The sequence below is a fragment of the Fundulus heteroclitus genome, chromosome 10 (genome assembly GCF_011125445.2).
Source record: "Fundulus heteroclitus isolate FHET01 chromosome 10, MU-UCD_Fhet_4.1, whole genome shotgun sequence".
Taxonomy (NCBI): Eukaryota; Metazoa; Chordata; class Actinopteri; order Cyprinodontiformes; family Fundulidae; genus Fundulus; species Fundulus heteroclitus.
The window spans coordinates 13,231,709-13,250,374 of NC_046370.1; the positions used below are offsets into that span (position 1 = coordinate 13,231,709).

Consider the following 18,666-nt stretch of genomic DNA (forward strand, 5'->3'; position numbering starts at 1 on the left):
ATCAATGTATTTCTTGAAGTTTGATGTGATAGACTGGCACTAAGTAGCACATAAACCTGAATTAGAAGGGATGGAATACGTGGGCTGAACATCGATTATCAAGACTTGCCACAGATCCTCCATCAGATTCATGTCGGGACTTTGGTTCATTCTAGCACATGACTTTATTCTGATCCAAACTATCCCATTCTGGTTCTGGTTTTATGTTTAGGGTTGTTCCCCTCCTGGAAGGTGAACTTCAGTCTCAGGTCTCCTGGAGCCTCTAATAGATATTTAATAGCTCCACCCTTCCTTTTCTGATACTCAGAAGTCATTCCCACATCATGAAGCTGCCACTGCTAAAAGGCCTACATGCAATTTACCTCTCTTGGCAGCTTCTCTTAATAATGCTGTCTATGTCCAACCTGTTGATTCAGACAGACAGCCATGGCTTGGCAGGTTTGCTGTTGCATCTCTGAATGGATTGAACAGTGATGTTCAAGAAGTTCAACACTTGAGGTTTCTTTCCAGGCTAACAAATTTTTTTTCACTTATTTAGAATTTCACTTAGGAGTACCTGTCCCGATCCCCAGGTGTTTGTCCATTTTTTAAGTTCCTTGGCATTGTGTAGTCTGTTAGCACTTTTCACTTCTTTAGTATTGTTTATTAGTCTGTAGATGTGGTTCCTTCGTTCTTGTTCATGCCATCATTTAGTTTTCTGCTAATCTTCTGTTTCAGAATCATTCTGCTTTAAAATTATGCAATTCAGTGTATTTATCTACTATATAAGATGAATTACTGGTTCTAATGACGTGGAATAACCCAAAGCATATGGATGCAATGCAAACCAGCATCAAGGATACTGGGGGAAAACGTTTTTTTATAACCTCAAAGTCTTTTCACTACTCTGTTTTTGTACTGGATTTAGTCGCACAGCATCAAACCAAGTGAGGTGGGGTTTATAAAATTTTTGAGCTGGAATTTCTTTCTGATTCAGCCTTTAGGAAAAGTCCAAGATAGTGTAGCACAATCTGGGTCACTCCTCTTGGTGTAGAAGCTATTGTTAGTTTTTAAGCTTTGCTTTGGTGAAAGAGAAAAATACTAAGCAAAGTGAAAATAGCTGTTCTTTGGAGGAATGAAGTTGAGTGAAAGACTGTCAGCTGCAGCCTTTGTCCATTTTGAAACATGATCATTAGTTTTACAACAATCCATAATACTCCAACTCTGCAGATATGACCAAAATTTCCCTCTGTACTGAATCAGCTCTTGCCTCTTTGGAGAAATGCTTTTAAAGCTTATAAAAAGAGAAAAAAAATCATCCTTGAAAAACATTACAAGCTTAGCTTGGGAACCTTTCCCTTCATTCATAGCTGTTTTTGTATTTGTACGCCTCCGAATCTAACATCGATTTATAAAGCCAACACTAAATGAAGTGTAAATGTAGCGCTGCAGAGTTTCAAACAACATCTGAAACAGATCGATACGCATCTGGATGCGCTAATAACTTGTGTGCATAGCTGTGAGTCATCCAGGCCTACCTGAGCATGGCCATGGTGAGCCTCTGGGGGAACATGTGCACAATGAGGGCCCTCAGGGTGTCCAGGCTGGTCAGCTCGTGAGTCAGGTGCACCCTGCGAATCTCCTCTCCAAGCTGGAGGAACAGGATCCCTGCAAAGACGAAGGAAGAGGAGCAGTGAGGATTTCAGAAGGCAGAGTGAGGAGACAAAAATATGCACCGTAAATTATTGATTTTTCTACCTAATTTAAGTAACCCCATTATGAAATATCATGTTGACTTAGGGAAGAGAAATCCTTGTCATCAGTTTGATTTAGAACAGTCCAGACCTCAATCGTGACAAACAGAAGCTCTGCCACAAAATGACATTTTGAAGCTTTGGAAATGTATTATTCAGTTGAAGCATCCTTGCTGTCACAGTCAGAAACTGCTTGGAAAATGGTCTTGACATACATTTTAACAAAATCACAATAACGGAAGTGTCCCACTGTTTCAGTCTCCAACAAAATGCTTCACTGTCCTCCTCCTCAGATGCTGGAGGGGTGCTGCTCAAGAGATTGAATTTGGTACTTGACGAAGACATTAATCAAACATGACGCACGGTCTGACGGGATAATTTGGAGAAAGACCGGTTTGTGTTCAAAAACAGAATGAAACTGCCAATAAAATCCATAACTAACATTCAGCCCAGACTGAGTTTGTGCGATGAGGCGCTGATTAACCCCACTGGTGGGGCGGCATGTTTAGGACCAAAACAAGTGGTAACTTGCTAACTTTAGCTTACAGGTATGACTAAAATGGCACCAGTGTGTATGACTTGCCATCTGTCTTTGCCCGCTCAATTTGCACTTATGCCATTTTTAGCACCTTGCAGTTAAAATATTAACACTATGCTGCTGTGTTATCATCACACTATTATGAATCTTGGACTACATGTTTCTACCAGTTCGAGGTTTTATTATAGACACGAGGGTTTTGCCTCCGTTGTTGTGGGAGATCCCTGTATTGATTTGTTTAACTTTCCCAGAAGAACCGTCACCATCGCCAAGGTACACAGCGGTAGGTTTATGCTACCGCTGTTTATGATTCATCCCACTTTTTCCACATATTTGGGGAATCTCAAACTGTGTATGAAGAAATTCAACCCTTTCCTTTCCCCGTGATTCCTGGAGCCTCCCTACACTTGGTTGATGCCTGTTGCTGTCTGGAAGGAGTTAATCAAGTTGTGAATGCATCACAGGAACTCCCACTTGCTTCATCCCCAGAAGTAAATCTAAGCAATCTAAGGGCTCTGTCGGGATCCCTGAAACGTCAGGGCCCTGGTTCCTTCAGCTCCTGTCAGGGTTGGCTTAGTGAACGTTGGGTCTCTTGCAAACAAAACATTCAGTCTTAAGGATTTCTTCATTTCTAATGGACTGGACTCCTTCTAGGTGACAGAGACCTGAGTCAATGCTGGTGAGTCCAGTGTCTTTTCAGAGCTTCTGCCACCTAATTGTGTTTATTTTTACTCACCGCAAACATCAGGAAGAGGATGAGAAGGAATGGCAACTATCTTTTCCGAGTTTATGTAACTGTAAACAGCTTTCTCCAACATCATCTTAATCCAGTTTTGAACTGAACTCATTTGAAATCAAACCAGCTGCTATGTGCTGTGATCTATCGACCACCAACATACAATATGGACTTGTTAAATGAAATGACGCCAAAATAGGATAGAGCCCCTTCTGTCATAGATTTTAATGTGAATGTCTGTTGTACTGATACACTGATGGTTAAGAACGTTAAGTCTAATTGACTAACTTCACATGGTGGGTGTCTGGACCTACTGGAGTAATAATTTTTGGGCTGATAGACGAGCGATCAAAAGTTAGCACACAGCTTCAGTTGCTTCAGCTAGGAACTACCGATCAGGCCCTATATCTAGGTATAGTGATGGACTCAGAAGGCCAACCATGTAATTGTCTTTAGATGCTTTTGGAGGTTCAGGTCAATCAACTGGAGAGCATTTCCAGGACTAATGTCTCAGCAGCATCTGGAAAAACTAATCCATGCGTTTATCTTCTAGTAGAATTGATTACTGCAACAGTGTTTTCACAGGTCTGCCAAAAAAAGTTGATGAGACAACTGCAGCTGAACTAGAACGCTGCTGCCCGCGTCCTTTCAAAGACTAAGAAAGTAAAGTACTGTACATCACCCCAGTTCTAAAGTCTTTAAACTGGCTTCCAGTATCTCAGACAATAGACTTTAAAATACTTCTGTTAGTCTATAAATCACTGAATGGCTTAGCACCTAAATACATCACAGACTTGTTATCAGTGTATCAACCCTCCAGACCACTCAGGTCTTCTGTCTCCAGCCTACTCTGCATACCTAGAACCAGAACCAAACATGGAGAAGCAGCATTTAGTTCTTATGCTCCACTTATCTGGAACAAACTTCCAGAAAACTGTAAAAGTGCTGAATTCTTTTAAATCAAGAGTAAAAGCATTTGTTTAGGATTGCCTTTGACTGTTCTAGTTAAAATGTTAACTGAAACATCATTAGTTTAAGTTTGTAGTCCAACTGTTTTAACATTTGCTTTTAGTTTCCATTTCCCATGTTTTATTGTGTTTCAGTTTTTCTACATATTTTTCCAACTTGCTTTTATTCTAGTTGTATTTTCCTATGTTTTAAAACAGTTTGCAAAACATTTTGCATTGTCTTTGTACTGAAATGTGCCATTCAATTAAATTTGCCTCGCCTTACACAAGTATGTCGCCACACACTGGCCCTTTTTCTTGCATGGGTTGTCCGTTTCAAACTCGACAACTTTTGACGCCGTATTTCCAGATCATAAGCCTGTGTGGTTTCATAGCGCTTTGTCCAGCAGCTGTGTTAAACCTGCCGCTCCTGCTCTGCAGTGATGTGTCATCAATCCATTCACGACGGCACAGCTTTCAACTTTGTTGGATCCGAAATGTGTCATCCCCAAGTCTCTGCTATCAGACACAGCTCAGGGCTTAGCTCCTGGTTTCACTCTAGCTGCCAAATTGTGTTAGATGCTGTGGCTCCATTAAAACCTATAGACACAAAGTTAGAGCTGAGCCCTGGCTAAACGACACCACTAGAATGTTTAGATATAATTGTCAAAGAGCTGAGCAGAAGTGGAAAAAAGGACAATGCAGGACTGTTGGCTATCAGGCGATTGCGATACATGCAAAAAAAGTATCAAATGTCATTGTGTCACACTGTTAAAAAAGAAAGACACCAGTTTTATTTAAAACTATTGATTCTGTACTGTATGTTCCTCACGATGCTTAGCATGAGAGTCTTTTTTAACTTCTTTATGTAAAAGGCGAGTAATGTCAGGACTCTTGTATCACCCCCTGCATTTGACCCTTTAGTCTCTGCCCCTTGCTCCACTGCTCTCTACCAATTTGCTTCTGTGACTTTGTCTTTCCTATATGGGAGTTGTTGATCATCTGAAGCCCAGCAGGTTTGCCTGCTAATGCTGTTCCACCACGATTGTTTAAAGAGGCTATTTCTGTTCCTGGTCCATATCTTCTGGCTGTTATTATTAGTCTGGCCTCAGGCGTAGTTCCTAAAATGCTTGAACAGGCAACACTGCAACCACAGATCAAAAAATTTAGCCTTAATAGGCCTATTTCAAAGCCTCTCCTTTTCTCTAAGACCATGGAGAAAATCATTTACAGACAACTGCAAGCCTTTCTGAAGGAAAATGAGGTGCTTGAATAATCTGGTATACGAAGGAGTTTCACAGTCTACTCAATTACTGGATGGTGTCAAAGTTAATTTGTCATGAAACAATACAGTTGGTTTACAGTGTTTGTTTTAATAGGCCGCTTTTTATTTTTTTCCAAACATTCGACTTAACATTATGACCAAACATCTCTGCTTTGGTCTTATCGATCCAAACAAAATTGTTCCAATAGGAAGTAAAAAGTAAGAGTAGGTTTTTTCCTCTAACCTGTCAAAAACAGGCAATACCTATCTTTTTATAATCTTGTGTCGTGACATTTAATATTCCATAAACTAACTAAGAGATATAGAGTCTGAACTTTTGGGTTTTATAATTTCTGAGCGTTGACCTTTTTCAGACCCTGGGGTGAATTTGCTGGGATGTCCACTCCTGGGAAGACAGGCTGTTTTTTTAAAAGTTTTATATTTGTTGAAATATCTTTTTCATTGTAGAATGGTGGCTTTCAAACTGTTTGGATATGGCCTTATAACCGTGCCAGACTGATGATCAGCAACAGTTGCTTCTCTGCTTCTTCAGCTGGTCTTACCATAAATACATCTGCTAAACGACTAATCAGACTTAAACTGCTATATCTTGATAACTATTACCCAATGTTACCTAATATAATGATATATTTTATTTTTTTTTAAAGTTTCCACAGGAGGTTCTTCAAGACAGAAGACACAAAAGTATGGACCTTTGAGTTTTGGCCCTGTGAAATAAAATGTGCTTAATAATAGTTTGTCAGTTAATTTCTCAAAAACGCAAAACTAATTTTAAAAAGTTAAACACATTGATGATGGTTAATGATTCAATGTATAAATTAAAAATGCAACTAAATGTGATTTAGGTCCCATTCTGAAAATAATTTTAATCACCCCAGGCTAATTACCTGAGCCAAGCCCTATCTTCCTCACCACACCCTTGAAAGGGTCATTCCTGCGTTTTCCTTTTCTAAGCTGGACTACTGCAACTCTGTCTGTAGTGGGATTGACCAAGAACTCCTCTGCTGTCCCCAGCCAGTAAAAAAAATCAGTTGGCCCCCTTTTAACAGGGAAAACATTGTGACAGCACATTACCCAAACAATGCATTTTCTTCACTGGCTCCCTGTTTCTTTTCAAATTGTTTTTAACATTTTATTCTTGAATTTCAAATGTTCAAATGCTCTGGCACCTTCTTATTGTCCTGAGCTCCTACGTAGTGACTGTCCTCATAGAACCCTGAGATCTGAAGATGAAACGCTCTTTTTCGTTTCAAGAACTCGACTTTTGACAAGGGAAGAAAGAGCCTTTTCAGATTTTATTGTTTTAATTATTTCTTAATATTCGTTATTTCTTAAATACAAGATGATTGTTTAATCATCTTGTATTTTTATTCACCTGAACACTATTCTGGGTGCCTTATGTTGAGTTAAAGTGCTTTATAAATAAAGTTGTGATTAACTTAAATTCTGGACATACAAGACTTTATTACAAAAAAAAAATTAAACTATACTTTTTAATTGTTTGTGCCATTATTGGCCTGCAGTAATCAGACAGAGAAAGGGCAGAAAGAAGGAGGAAACAAGTGTATCAAAGGTTTAAAGTCTGGGAACTGAAACCTGGACAGTTGCATCAAGGACTAAAAGCCTTCTTATTTGGGCCCCGTTCCACCACTACACCAATTTTGGCCCCAAGATTATTAAATGTATGACATTTTATGACTCTTCAAGATCCCATAAAAACCCTAAAATGTCTCTGTTGTCCAAATTATAAGGCTGATTTTCCAGGAGCACAGAGGCCTTACCTGGTGCCCGCAGCTTGGCTTGGCTGGACGAGCGAGCCAGCGGAAGACTCTGCCGAAGTCGGTTCATCCGGTTGAAGCCGATGGGGACGTCGGGTTCGGACATGGTCTCCAGATTTTCAGCTGAGGCAAAAGAAACCCTGTTGGCCTGGTCTGCGAGCGCCGGCTGTGTTGGGCTGAGTCGGGTCACACGGGGCGTACGGGTCTGAAACAGAGGAGAGAGGAAAAGAATCTGAGTGCACAGAAAGAGGGCTGAGGCTGCCTCACGATTTCAAACTTAAGCTGTTCTGCCATATTATTTCCAGAGAGAAGAGGATTTCTCCTTCAACTTCTTCTCAAGAAAGCCATACTCTAGTCTTTTTTTAAGCCATCCTGTCATTTGTCTATTTATCCTTTCAAACATTACCAGCTACCAGAAAACCTTCGAAAACTGTTCAGGAGAAGTGAGCGATTTTTAGAAACACCAGAAACAGTTTTTGTGTTTCAGTAAACGGAAACTGTGGAACGGTCTAAATACTAAAGTAAAGCAAAGTCAAAAAAAACAAAACAGTTCAAATCACTATACAAGTATATGGTCATTATGGGATACTTTATGTAATAATAGTCATTTCATTAGTTCCATTAGTACATGTAGTTAAAGCATTTTCATTTTTATTACAAAAGTTAATTACAATACAAGGTATGATTTACTTTTCAGTTAAATACAGCACTCTATATAGGACTATATTCATTTAAATGTTGAGATTTCTAAATATCTATTGTATGTATAATGTAGTATGCTAATATCTAATCTATGCACTATATAAACCAGGAGAGTAACATGACAATTCATGCATGATGGAATGGGATAAAATAGCTTCATACGTTCAACATGTTTGAATGTGTGAAACTAATTTATAATGAATCAGTCTGTTATACTGCTGACAATGTGAAAATAAAATAACCAGAGATGGTGCGGAGAAATACGGGCAAACAATGACATCAGGAAATTTATTCAAAGAAAAAAAAAAAGCCACAGATAAACAAGCATTTCATCTTAAAGACAAAACCGCAGACGAATCCTGGAGATAAAATTAGAGCCTCGCTGCCCGTCAGGTTGACTGAAGCGGGTCGACTCGCCGCCACAATCAAACAGTCCATTCAGAGTGATCCACCTTAATGAGGAGGAACAACAGCCCACAGAAACTGTTGGAACAACGTTTTCGACAAAAGGGAAGAAAGCAGGGGCAGATAGGGGAGCCGAGAAGAGACGGCAGCAGCTGTGTTACAATAAAATGTTTCACCGGCTCCTGGACTTGAGCAGACCGCAGACACTGGCCACGAAGGGCTCAGTTAGTGAGTCAGCAAACATCAGCAGTGTAAAGTTAATGACCTTAACTGGTAATCCAGATTCCCCGTGATATTTCACCTGTCTAATCTGAACCCTCGGGGAACCCAATATTGAAGGGCCTCTCATTACAGCACAACCAGACGCTTCTGCTGGCTTTTAATGAATCCTTACTGACGGACATTTTCCAACCCAAAGAGTCTAGTAATGAGCTCCCAGAGAGCCTCGAGAAGCAGACTGTCTAGCAGGAGTCTGAGATTCGTCTTCACATATGGTTAGTGGGTGTTGTTTGACATCATGAGGATACAGCAGGCAGAGCCGTTCAGACGCTCAGACATGCATGAGTGAGCAAACATGCAGGAAACACCAAGAATCATGCAAGGAAAACATACAAGGATAAAACTCAGATCCTCACATGCTGCTGCCCAGCATCTCTCGGGGATTCACCCGTTCCACTTAAACAGAGATCTTTCCTTCATTGCAAAACATCTGTTAACCTTGAGGACAGCCTGACTGAACTGCATGTGCAGCACCTCGTATGTTTCGATATTTGTGATTTCGTAATGGGTTCAACAGCCAGACGCAAACCTTCTGCGTTCAGCCCAGAGAGAACCGAGCTACTGAGGGCAAAGGAAGGCAGCAACCGGGAATCATCAAGTTTCTGTTCAGTGAACTGTGAAGAAGATGAAGAACAAGAAGAGGAACAGGGCTAGAAAAAGAGCACTTCCAAGCGTAAAGGCACTTGAGAAATTAAGTAATAATAGACAGCAGGATGAAGAAATAAAAATATAGAAAACAGCACTCTTTAGCTTTAACTATACATACATACATACATACAAACATATATATATATATATATATATATATATATATCAATCGTGACAAACAGAATATATATATATATATATATGTACATATACATATATATATACATATATATATATATATATACATATATATATACATATATATATATATATATATATATATATATATATATATATATATATATATATATATATATATATATATATATATACGTATACATATATTCATATATATATAAATATACACATATATATACACATATATATATATGTATATATATATATATATATATATGCATACATACATACATATATACACACACACACACATATATATATATATATATATATATATATATATATATATATATATATATATATATATATATATATATATATATATATATATTGAATCAGAGTTGGTGTATGGCTGTAGGTTCAATAATGGGGTGACATTTCATACAAAAATAGAAATAGGTTGGGGCAAACAGGGACAGGGACCTTTAAGCAATCCAGATCTTCTTCGGCCCTCAGTTATGCCCTTCAGTCATCCTCACTGTTTTTCTGAAGGACCTAGGACCTAGCAAAATGCAGACCACTTCCGAATTGATTTGGCCACATGCTTTGAATTATCCTGATGAGAGCTCCAGTCATCATCCTTATTTCTGTTATCTGGTAGATTCTAACAGATTTTAATTTGTTGTATGTCAATAAGTTTGTGAAGTAGTGCTATCTAATGTTTTTTCAAAGCTTTCAGAAGAGAACCAGACCCACAGCCTCACAGTTCCTGCACCTTTCTCACAGGAAACATAAGGCACTATCCCACATATGCCTTCATCATTTCACAACACAGACCACGGCAGTTTGTCTGGCCAAAAAGATCAAACTATTTCGTCCAATCCCAGTACAGTACAATGTGATATTCCTTCAGTCACATCTATCAAATGACACATGTTTGCGTTTGCAACTAGTGCACACAACTCATCCATTTTAGCATTAGTGACTCTGTGATTGACCTTGTGGTCCCCTAAAAAAAAAAAAAAAAAAAAAGAAAGATTGGGGTGGGCATTTACCTGAATTACTTTAATCTGTCTTGACATAGTGGGACCTCCTGAGCCTGGATTGGCCTTTGCGAAACGTTTAAAGCCAGAATGCCCTGATCACGATATGTCAAGCCTGGCTTTATCTCTTGTCCTGGATATCTAAATTCTACTTTTGAGAAACAGTCCTCTGAACCACAAGGCTAAATTGCATCTTCAGCAACTGGTGAAGTTCGTCACACTAGTTATTTGATTCATGTTTGTTCATATAGACTTAGACTTTAGTGTCATTCAACAGCAAATTCTCAATGCACCTCAATTTGGGCGAAATTTTGTTGCAGGACTCCGAGTAAAAACAGAAGACAAAAGAGAAACATTGTAGATATATGTAAGTATGTGCAATATAAAACAGATTAAAAATATCTAATCCAGTCCTCAGGGAGATTGCCACCCTGAGGACTGGAGTTTGACACCTGTATTTTGGACTATGTCGCTAGTCTTTGCTTAAAAGATGGTTCCTTCATAAGTTGTAGATTATAAATAAAAAGTTCCAGGAAAAACAGTTATTATAAAAAAGTCTAAATGTGAAAATGCTTCAGAAAAATGTACCAAAGGAATTTTGTTAAAATTTATATTTTCTGAAGTATGCACTGACATTAAAGGTGGAATTGTTCTAATTTCGTCTGTGATACAACACCATTCCTATAAAATCTCCCTTTTATTTTAATTTTATCCTACAACATTTGTATCAGACGTGGACTGTAAGATATATGGTTTGTTTTTCCATAACAGATAAATATGCAGACCGATAGCCTTGAAACGTTTTCCAACAAAAAGAAGTTGCAATACTTAACCATGCAAAATCAAGAGAACACAAAAATAATACAATGAGAACTTTTAATCTTTTTTAATAATCAATGAGCCCAAAGTTAAGACTTTACTTTTCCTCTTACAACAGTCTTTCCTTTGCCAACTCATTACTTCTGCGTTGAATCAGATGATCAAACTGAGCTGAGCTGCATGGTCTCCAGCTACAAAAGGTTATCTGATAAACATCAATGAGGTAAAAAAAAAAAAAAACTTATTTTCTTCCATCAGCCTCTCAGGGTGACATTGTTGGCTCAGTCTCATTGCTGCTGTGTTTATTAACAGTCCTGATGCAGCTGTGCCAAACAGGATTATTTAGAGCTCAACGAAGAGCCTCCTGTTCAGGAGTTTTAATACAGTTTGTTCATTAAAGGTTCATTAATTTGACCTCTTTGAGGTTTAACTTCTTAACCTTTGCAACATTTTCTCTCAACCCATTACAGACTCCAGAATTTAGAGTAACCAAATCAGCTGTTTGGATTTAACCCTAATGGAACAAATGTTTTACACATCCTTTGGTTATAATAATTGGCTAACAAGAGCAAATCAATGGTGCTGACCTTATTCAATCCACTCAATTTCCACATATACTTAAACAACAATGATTGTATTAACACCCTGGCTGCTGAATTTAATTTATTGGATTAACTTAAAGTTAAAAAGAGTCAACTTTTTGTATTATTTGAAACGGTGCCTTACACTGCAATATGATTGTTACGTCTGAATGAACACCAACTCATGAATGGTTGTGCAGGCAAAATGCTTTAGCTTTTCAGATGATCTTTTCAGGTAGAGATGCAATCATAAAGTGTTACCACAGTAGAGCACCCACGGTCTTGTGAAAACACACCCCATGATTTAACAGCTTGTGGAACCTCCTATAGCAGCAGTAACTCTCATGTTGGCACTAACAACCCAGCAATACCTGATGCTGCATCCAAAATAGTCTGATAGCTCCTAATAGGTCCAAGCTCCCGTTCCAAGCACCTATTCCCTGACCTTTCATGAGGTCAGCATTAAGTGTGTGTGGTGAGTGCAAGGGTGTGTACAGCCCCCCCCCCCCCTTCCCTTTTTGTCAGTGTGTGTGGGTAAGAGTGTATGTGTGTGGGGGCACTAGGGTGGGAAAGTGTGAATGTGACTGTGTACCTGGTTTGGTGTTTTTCTTTTTGTCAGGTTGGGTTTTGGACTGCCTCCTCTCCTGGGACGTGTCAGGTATTTCCCTGTCCTCTATTTTACCCACCTTTTCTCCATTTTAGTATTTTGTCTCATCTTTTTCTCTTCTACCTTCCCATTTTTGTGTCAACTGAACGTAAAACAGTCCCAGAATAAAATTTAGTACTGCTTTTTGCATATATAAATCAAGCAGGGCACTGTAGCGAAAGCAGTAATGCTTCACTTGTGAAAGTAAAATCTGTTGGGCTCTCTTTGGCATTAAGACAGCGATTCTTAATGCCACACTGCCAAACAACAGTAAGAACTCTATCGTGAGGAGCAAAAGAGCTTCGGACAGCCTTTAACTTATACGTCATTACGTGATGGAAACGCACATAGAGGGTTGTAGTCAAATCTGGGCCTACAACTTTCTGATAAACAACTACAAATTGTGTGCTCTCTTCTCTTTGGACATTTTCTTTAATTTCTGTGAGATGGGCTGTGCTTATATGTCATATAATGCAAAGGATTGTGGAATTCCTTATAGTTCCTTAGCTGCGGTGATGATAGGAAGCATGCAGGCTCCTTTTCCTACCTTCTTCATTGCTAACCGCACTATTCGGACAGTTCTTATCATGGCGAACACTGACACGATTCCGCTTTAGCTTAAGAGTCCTTACCAATTAGACATTTCCGAATGCAGCCAGGCCTGGTACACATGTAGCCGGGTCTTAATAAAAGCCAATATCTCCCTCCAAATTGTTTTTTAAAGGAGCAATAAGCAAAATTTAATTATTTTTAAATTGGAAGTACTATAAAAAATAATAATGTGAAGAACTAAAAGTAATATATCAGATGGACTATGGTATGACATCACACAGTATCTCTGTGTGTACGTGCATGTGAACAGCTGCCACTCAGGGCTAGCCCCTCCCTGCCATTAAAATGCCACTGTCAGAGCAGCAAAGCGTTAGAGCAACATGACGGAGAGGACACCAGCAGATCAAAATGTTCTCATGCTAACAGCAGAATGATCCTCCAAAATGTGATGCTGTTTTGCTGCAAATTTATCCGTTGCAAATATGCTCATAGGACACAACGTGTGAGAAGGGAAATGAGGGGCTGGGTCGGTAGAGAGGTGTGGCTTGTCACACATCTTGTTTTGGTCTAAAGACAGTGCTCAACTACCAACTAGTAGTGAAATATTGCTTTAAAAATAATAGCGTACACACACAGGATCATGTTTAGAAAGGTTTTCATCCACACAGACCCAGGTAAATTCACCACTGACTATTGTTTTAAACCTGTCAGATGCATAGGGGGCAGTGTGCAGCAAAGCTGAAACCTGTGTCAGCCTGTCAGTTTCCTTCAAAATAAAGGTGATGTTGAACAGCATTGTGCCTGTGTAAAACAGCTGACCTTCAAGCACTGTTGCTCCGTATTGGAGCAGCTGGGCTTGTAAAAACAAACAATTAAAAAGCCTCTGAACCAGCTGTAATGTTTATAATGTTCCATGCATGCTTTTACTTTGAAGTCTCGATACTGGTGAAAACGGGAAATGCTGTGTGGTGTCGTCAGTTGGAAATAAACACCAGATATGCCATAGGTTGGTGAATTATTCCAGTTAAACATTGATTAGACACATCCTGTAAACAGTCAGTCACAACAACAACTTATACATCAGCACCTCTTTGATAGCATACAAACTCTGTCTTGTCATGTACACACAGGCTCAAAAATAGAGTTTTTAGAAATGTCCACTTTGGCCGTAGCTTTCCGAATCATTTGTTTTTAGAGCTGTAAATAGGCGTTTATGTGTGGATGAAAGGCCTAGCCAAACAAAAATGTATCCTTTTTCCCCAGATATATGGCTACATGTGGACTAGGCCTAAATCTTGTCTGTTCCCCTACTCTGATACTTGGTTTGAACTTGAAGAAATCCTTTTTTTGAATTTCTGCCATATGATTGGCTATCTTCATCAACAAGCACTGCTGGACTGGCCATCAGACATACTGGGCACTTGCCCGGTATGTCTGATGTGAGTACTAGGCGATATTAGGCCACCCTATTTGTACTTGAAAACAGTAAAGCTAAATAGATTGCATTTGTTACACTATTTTCCCCACCTGGTTCATATTTGTTTTTATTGGACAGTAATTTGGCTATTATATTACTGATTACTGTATTGCAGGTTTTTGTGTATTTGTATATAAACTGAGCTATATAAGCTGTTTTCTTCAAGGCTTAAGCTCTCACTGTCTTTTATAGGAGGCCATCATTAATGCTTAAGCCTGCTGTGAGTTCCTCTAATTCAGTGATTCTCAAATGTTTTCTGTTGCACCCTAACCTAGCCAGATAATGTGTGGTACTCTCTGCGCTGCACATTATCAATCTGGGACTGCTCTCACTGAATCCGTTTGGGGAAAGGAGCAGAACTCTCCAAGATGGATGAAACAACACCTTGTGCCCGCCTACTAAAGGTTGGTTTTAGCCAATCACGATATCAACTTAAAACCTAAGCAGCGGCTGATATGAGGAAGCACAAGAAGGTAAGCTAGTCAAGGCATTCCTTGCTGTTCTACTATCAAATAAAAAAATGTGGATTCTCACAAATCTGATGTGATAGCAGCACCTATGCGTGTCCTCCTGTGCTGCCAAGTTTGTTTTGTTCGGCTTAAACCTCAATACTGCAATGTAACTGGCCCGAACTGTTATTGGTTTGGAGACAAACGATGGAAGCGGGAGCGGTACAAGATAAATTCTCGTGTTTTTGTAAACACACAAATACCACAAGAATTCAGTTTGCAGGCAAGGTTAGATGCACCCCCTTTGAAGAAGGAAATACTGCCAACCCCCCCCCCCCCCATCCCAGTAAAATGGGTAAAAAATTTTACTTTTATCATTATCTGTTTTAATGCATTGAAGCTGTTCTAAATATTACCCAGAATCGCTTTTAAAATGTATAACATGGATTCATTTATAACATATAACAATGGTTTCTAACAACTAGAATGTTTCAATATTGCCATACTTTTTTTTAACTATAATACTAAGAACAATGTAAAAGGTTTTTAGCCCAACTTGTACCTGCAGTCGACATTTAGCTAGCTATGAACTTCATATGGCATAAATAATATCAAGCATCTAATATTATAGACAAACTTCAATTACATTAGGTTTTGTCCTTTTTCCAGGAATTTGTCAATAGTATTCACTGCAGGTGCAGGCCAAACAGCAGGGGGTGCTGTTGTCACATTTAGAATGATTTAGAAGGCCTATATTGTAAATCAGACCCCTAGGGGGTGCGCCACACCATTTGAGGAGCACTGCTTTAATTAAGTATCGTATAAAATACAAGATTCAACTATTTTCTAGAGTAAAGATGCCAGTAATGTGGTCATCTGAGCAAGTCCATTAAGTATCATTCCTTCTCACTTTTCTCTGTCCATCTCCTTTTGTTGATGAGTACACATATTTATACATTACATAGTCATTTATACATTTTAATATTCAACGATCATGCCTTGTCTCTATTCCTCTCAGGATTATGTTATATTTTGTAGGTTGTTCAGGGAGTTAACTAGACCAAGCTGCCTTTTGGTTTCTGTCCTTTATGCAACAATTGGATTGGGGTGATGGTGTAGGTTTAAGTTTATTATATAAGTAAATATACACTAATATGACAGTGTGCAAGCACTGTCACAAAAAAGTTTGTTAACATTTATAGGCTTCAATGTCTTTCCATCAATACCTGGTGGGCCTGTCTCTACTTAAAATGCCCGGGCCAATTATTTGTCCCAGTCCAGCCCTGTCAACAAGCCACCCTTAATGCTGCATGACTATCTTGGAAGATTAGGACCTAACCTTTGGCTTGCCAGTTGTATCTAACAGGTTCATTTCACAGTTAATTTGTCTGAGTAAAAGTTACTCAAATTGAAGAACATTTACTCAGAAACAGATAACATTTGGTCCCTCTCAATAAATGTTCTTCAATTTGAGTAAGTTTCACTCAAACAAATGTCCTGTGTATGCTTTACTTTCCATATTTAGAACCCGTCAGTGTTTAAAACAGCAACAAAACTTCATGAAATTATTTCCTTAACTCAACAACATCTTTAAATATTTATTCTCTTTTTTGTATTTTTACCACTCAGTTCTTCTATGATGACAAACACATACATGAAACGTGAACTTTAATGATTCTATCAAAGCTATAGTCCTTCAAATAGACCGATAAACCTGGATACTATGGTCAGAGCTGAAAAACGATTTTCAGAGGAAAGGCTTAACAACTTCAAAATGTGTATAATGTATGAATAAACAGTGATAGGTTAGGAAGATGAGACCTTAATTTAACCAACATCTATTTGCAAAAACATTCTTAACATTAACAAGGCTTCTAGCAGAAAACACTGGAGGAGAGAAACTCAATGGCCTGATGAAATCAGTCTACTGTAGCATTTTTTTAAACACTAGGACAATAATCTCTCCATGATACACACTTTAAATAATAATTAAAAATTTTTTTTAATAAAAGTCAGTACCGTTTACAAGTTCTGCTGATAAAAAAAATGTGAAAAAAGCAAATTCTTTGATTGAAAGTATGTGGAAAAAAGGCTTTCCTACTGAAAATAGTTATATCCATTTATATACATGAAGTCAGATCATTAATCCAGTAAAACTGTTCAACAGTTCTCCAGAGTTCCTAAATACCTCTGAAAAACTTTTCTTCAGACTTTGGCGGCTTTTTCACTCATTTTCATGGCAGTAGCTGATCATATTTCCAGTGAAAGGTTTTCTGTTCGCTGGACATTTAATTCTGATTTATGCACCATTAAACAGCTGAACTAGTTCTGCATCATCACAACAGAGCAAAAATAACTATTTTAAACACGAACTTTCAGCTACTAGGTGCCCATTCATCTTGAATTAAAACATTCATCCAAAAAAAGAGATTTTTAACCATTTCACAGCATTGCTTTTTGTGGATCCTTACCTCTCCTTCCAGCATCATCTTCAGGCTTTTATCAACAGTTCTCTCACAAGACTTACTGGCAACTATTGAAATGAAGGTTTCCCACCAGCTAAAACATGGAGCGTTGATTGATGAAAACAGCTGTGCACAGCTGTGAGGTGCCAAATCCCACCTACCCGACTGCCACACCCCCTGACAGATTTCACAGACATTACCTCCACATACCGTGGCATTCCTCTCCTGTGAGACTGATCCCTGCGAGCATCTGAGGGTCTGACCGTCAACCAGCATGGTCAGCTCTGAACTGCTATGTCACGTCATATGAAGAGGCGTTTGTGATGATATGTTTGCGGCAGGATGGGAGTTGAGAGGCTGAGCATCTTTTGCAACAGCCTGAGGGAGGAGAGCCGGGTGAAGGAGCCGAACAGAAAACATGACATGTCCACATACAAGCTTCTTGATTCAGATCAGAGATCCTGTGGTTTCTGCACAGCAGCTTGAGGTTAATTGACTTGCTCAGGGGGACTTGTTTATAAGTGAGAGGAGAATGTTCTTGCTCAGCTTCATTTCCAGATGTTCCTAAGGGCAACTGTGCATGCATAATAATTGAACTTGTTCACATTTTGTCACTTAATGGCCACACATTTAAGAGTATTCTATTGGGATTTTGTAGAGCACAGCTATTAAGTAAAAGGAACATGTTTTCCAATTAAAACCTTTATGAGCAGGGAGTTTCTACTTAGTCCCCTAACTCAATACTTTGTAGATCCGTCTTCCTCATCGAATACCGTATTTTTCAGACTGTAAGGCACACCAGATTATAAGGTGCACTGTGAATGAATCTGTCTGTGTGTGACTTTGTCCACACAGAAGTAGCACCGGATTATAAGGCACATTAAATAAAGTGTGTAATATCACTCCGTCCGTCCACATACACAACTCTCCACTGAAAGGGAGAGCTATCTGTTTGTCGGGAGGACAGAGTAGTTGGACTACACTGCCCTGTTTGTAAAATAAGGCCAAAATACACTTAACTTTAAAAACTTAATTACTTTACTTGGTTTATTGTTGCTAGTGCGTACTCCGGGCTAGTGTTGCCTTACATTGAACTGCACTTCTACTTTAGACATTACAGTCAGGCAGTCTTGTAGACAGCTCAGGGGTCCGATCAGGTAGTGACACAGTGTACCGTAATGGTCCGAATGTCCATTGAGTGGAGCGGCTTCGTTGCTAACCAAAGTGGTACTTTGGTACACATGTTAACAGATTTTTGAGCACATTGTGCCACATAAAATCAGTCTGTAAGCACAACGGTAAGGTGTTCCATCAATTCTTGAGAAAATCTAAGGATTTTAAGTGTGCCTTATAGTCTGAAAAATGTGATATAGCTGCAATCATTTGGCTGTGCTTCTTTGGGTATGTCTAGACACATTTCTGTCTAAGCAGCTTAGCCCAAGCTG

At 38.8% G+C, this 18,666-nt stretch overlaps 1 protein-coding gene across 15 annotated transcripts in view; it reads right to left on the minus strand.

The window, feature by feature from the left end:
• Positions 1–18,666, minus strand: part of zgc:114120 (uncharacterized protein LOC619267 homolog) — a 142,675-nt gene that overhangs the window by 34,542 nt on the left and 89,467 nt on the right. For all 15 annotated transcript variants that reach the window (XM_036142053.1, XM_036142050.1, XM_036142052.1 and 12 more), the window contains 2 exons: positions 7,021–7,222; positions 1,518–1,647 (listed from right to left, as the gene is read on the minus strand). In XM_036142053.1, the coding sequence (XP_035997946.1) occupies positions 1,518–1,647; positions 7,021–7,222 (332 nt within the window). The remainder of the gene's footprint in view (positions 1–1,517; positions 1,648–7,020; positions 7,223–18,666) is intronic.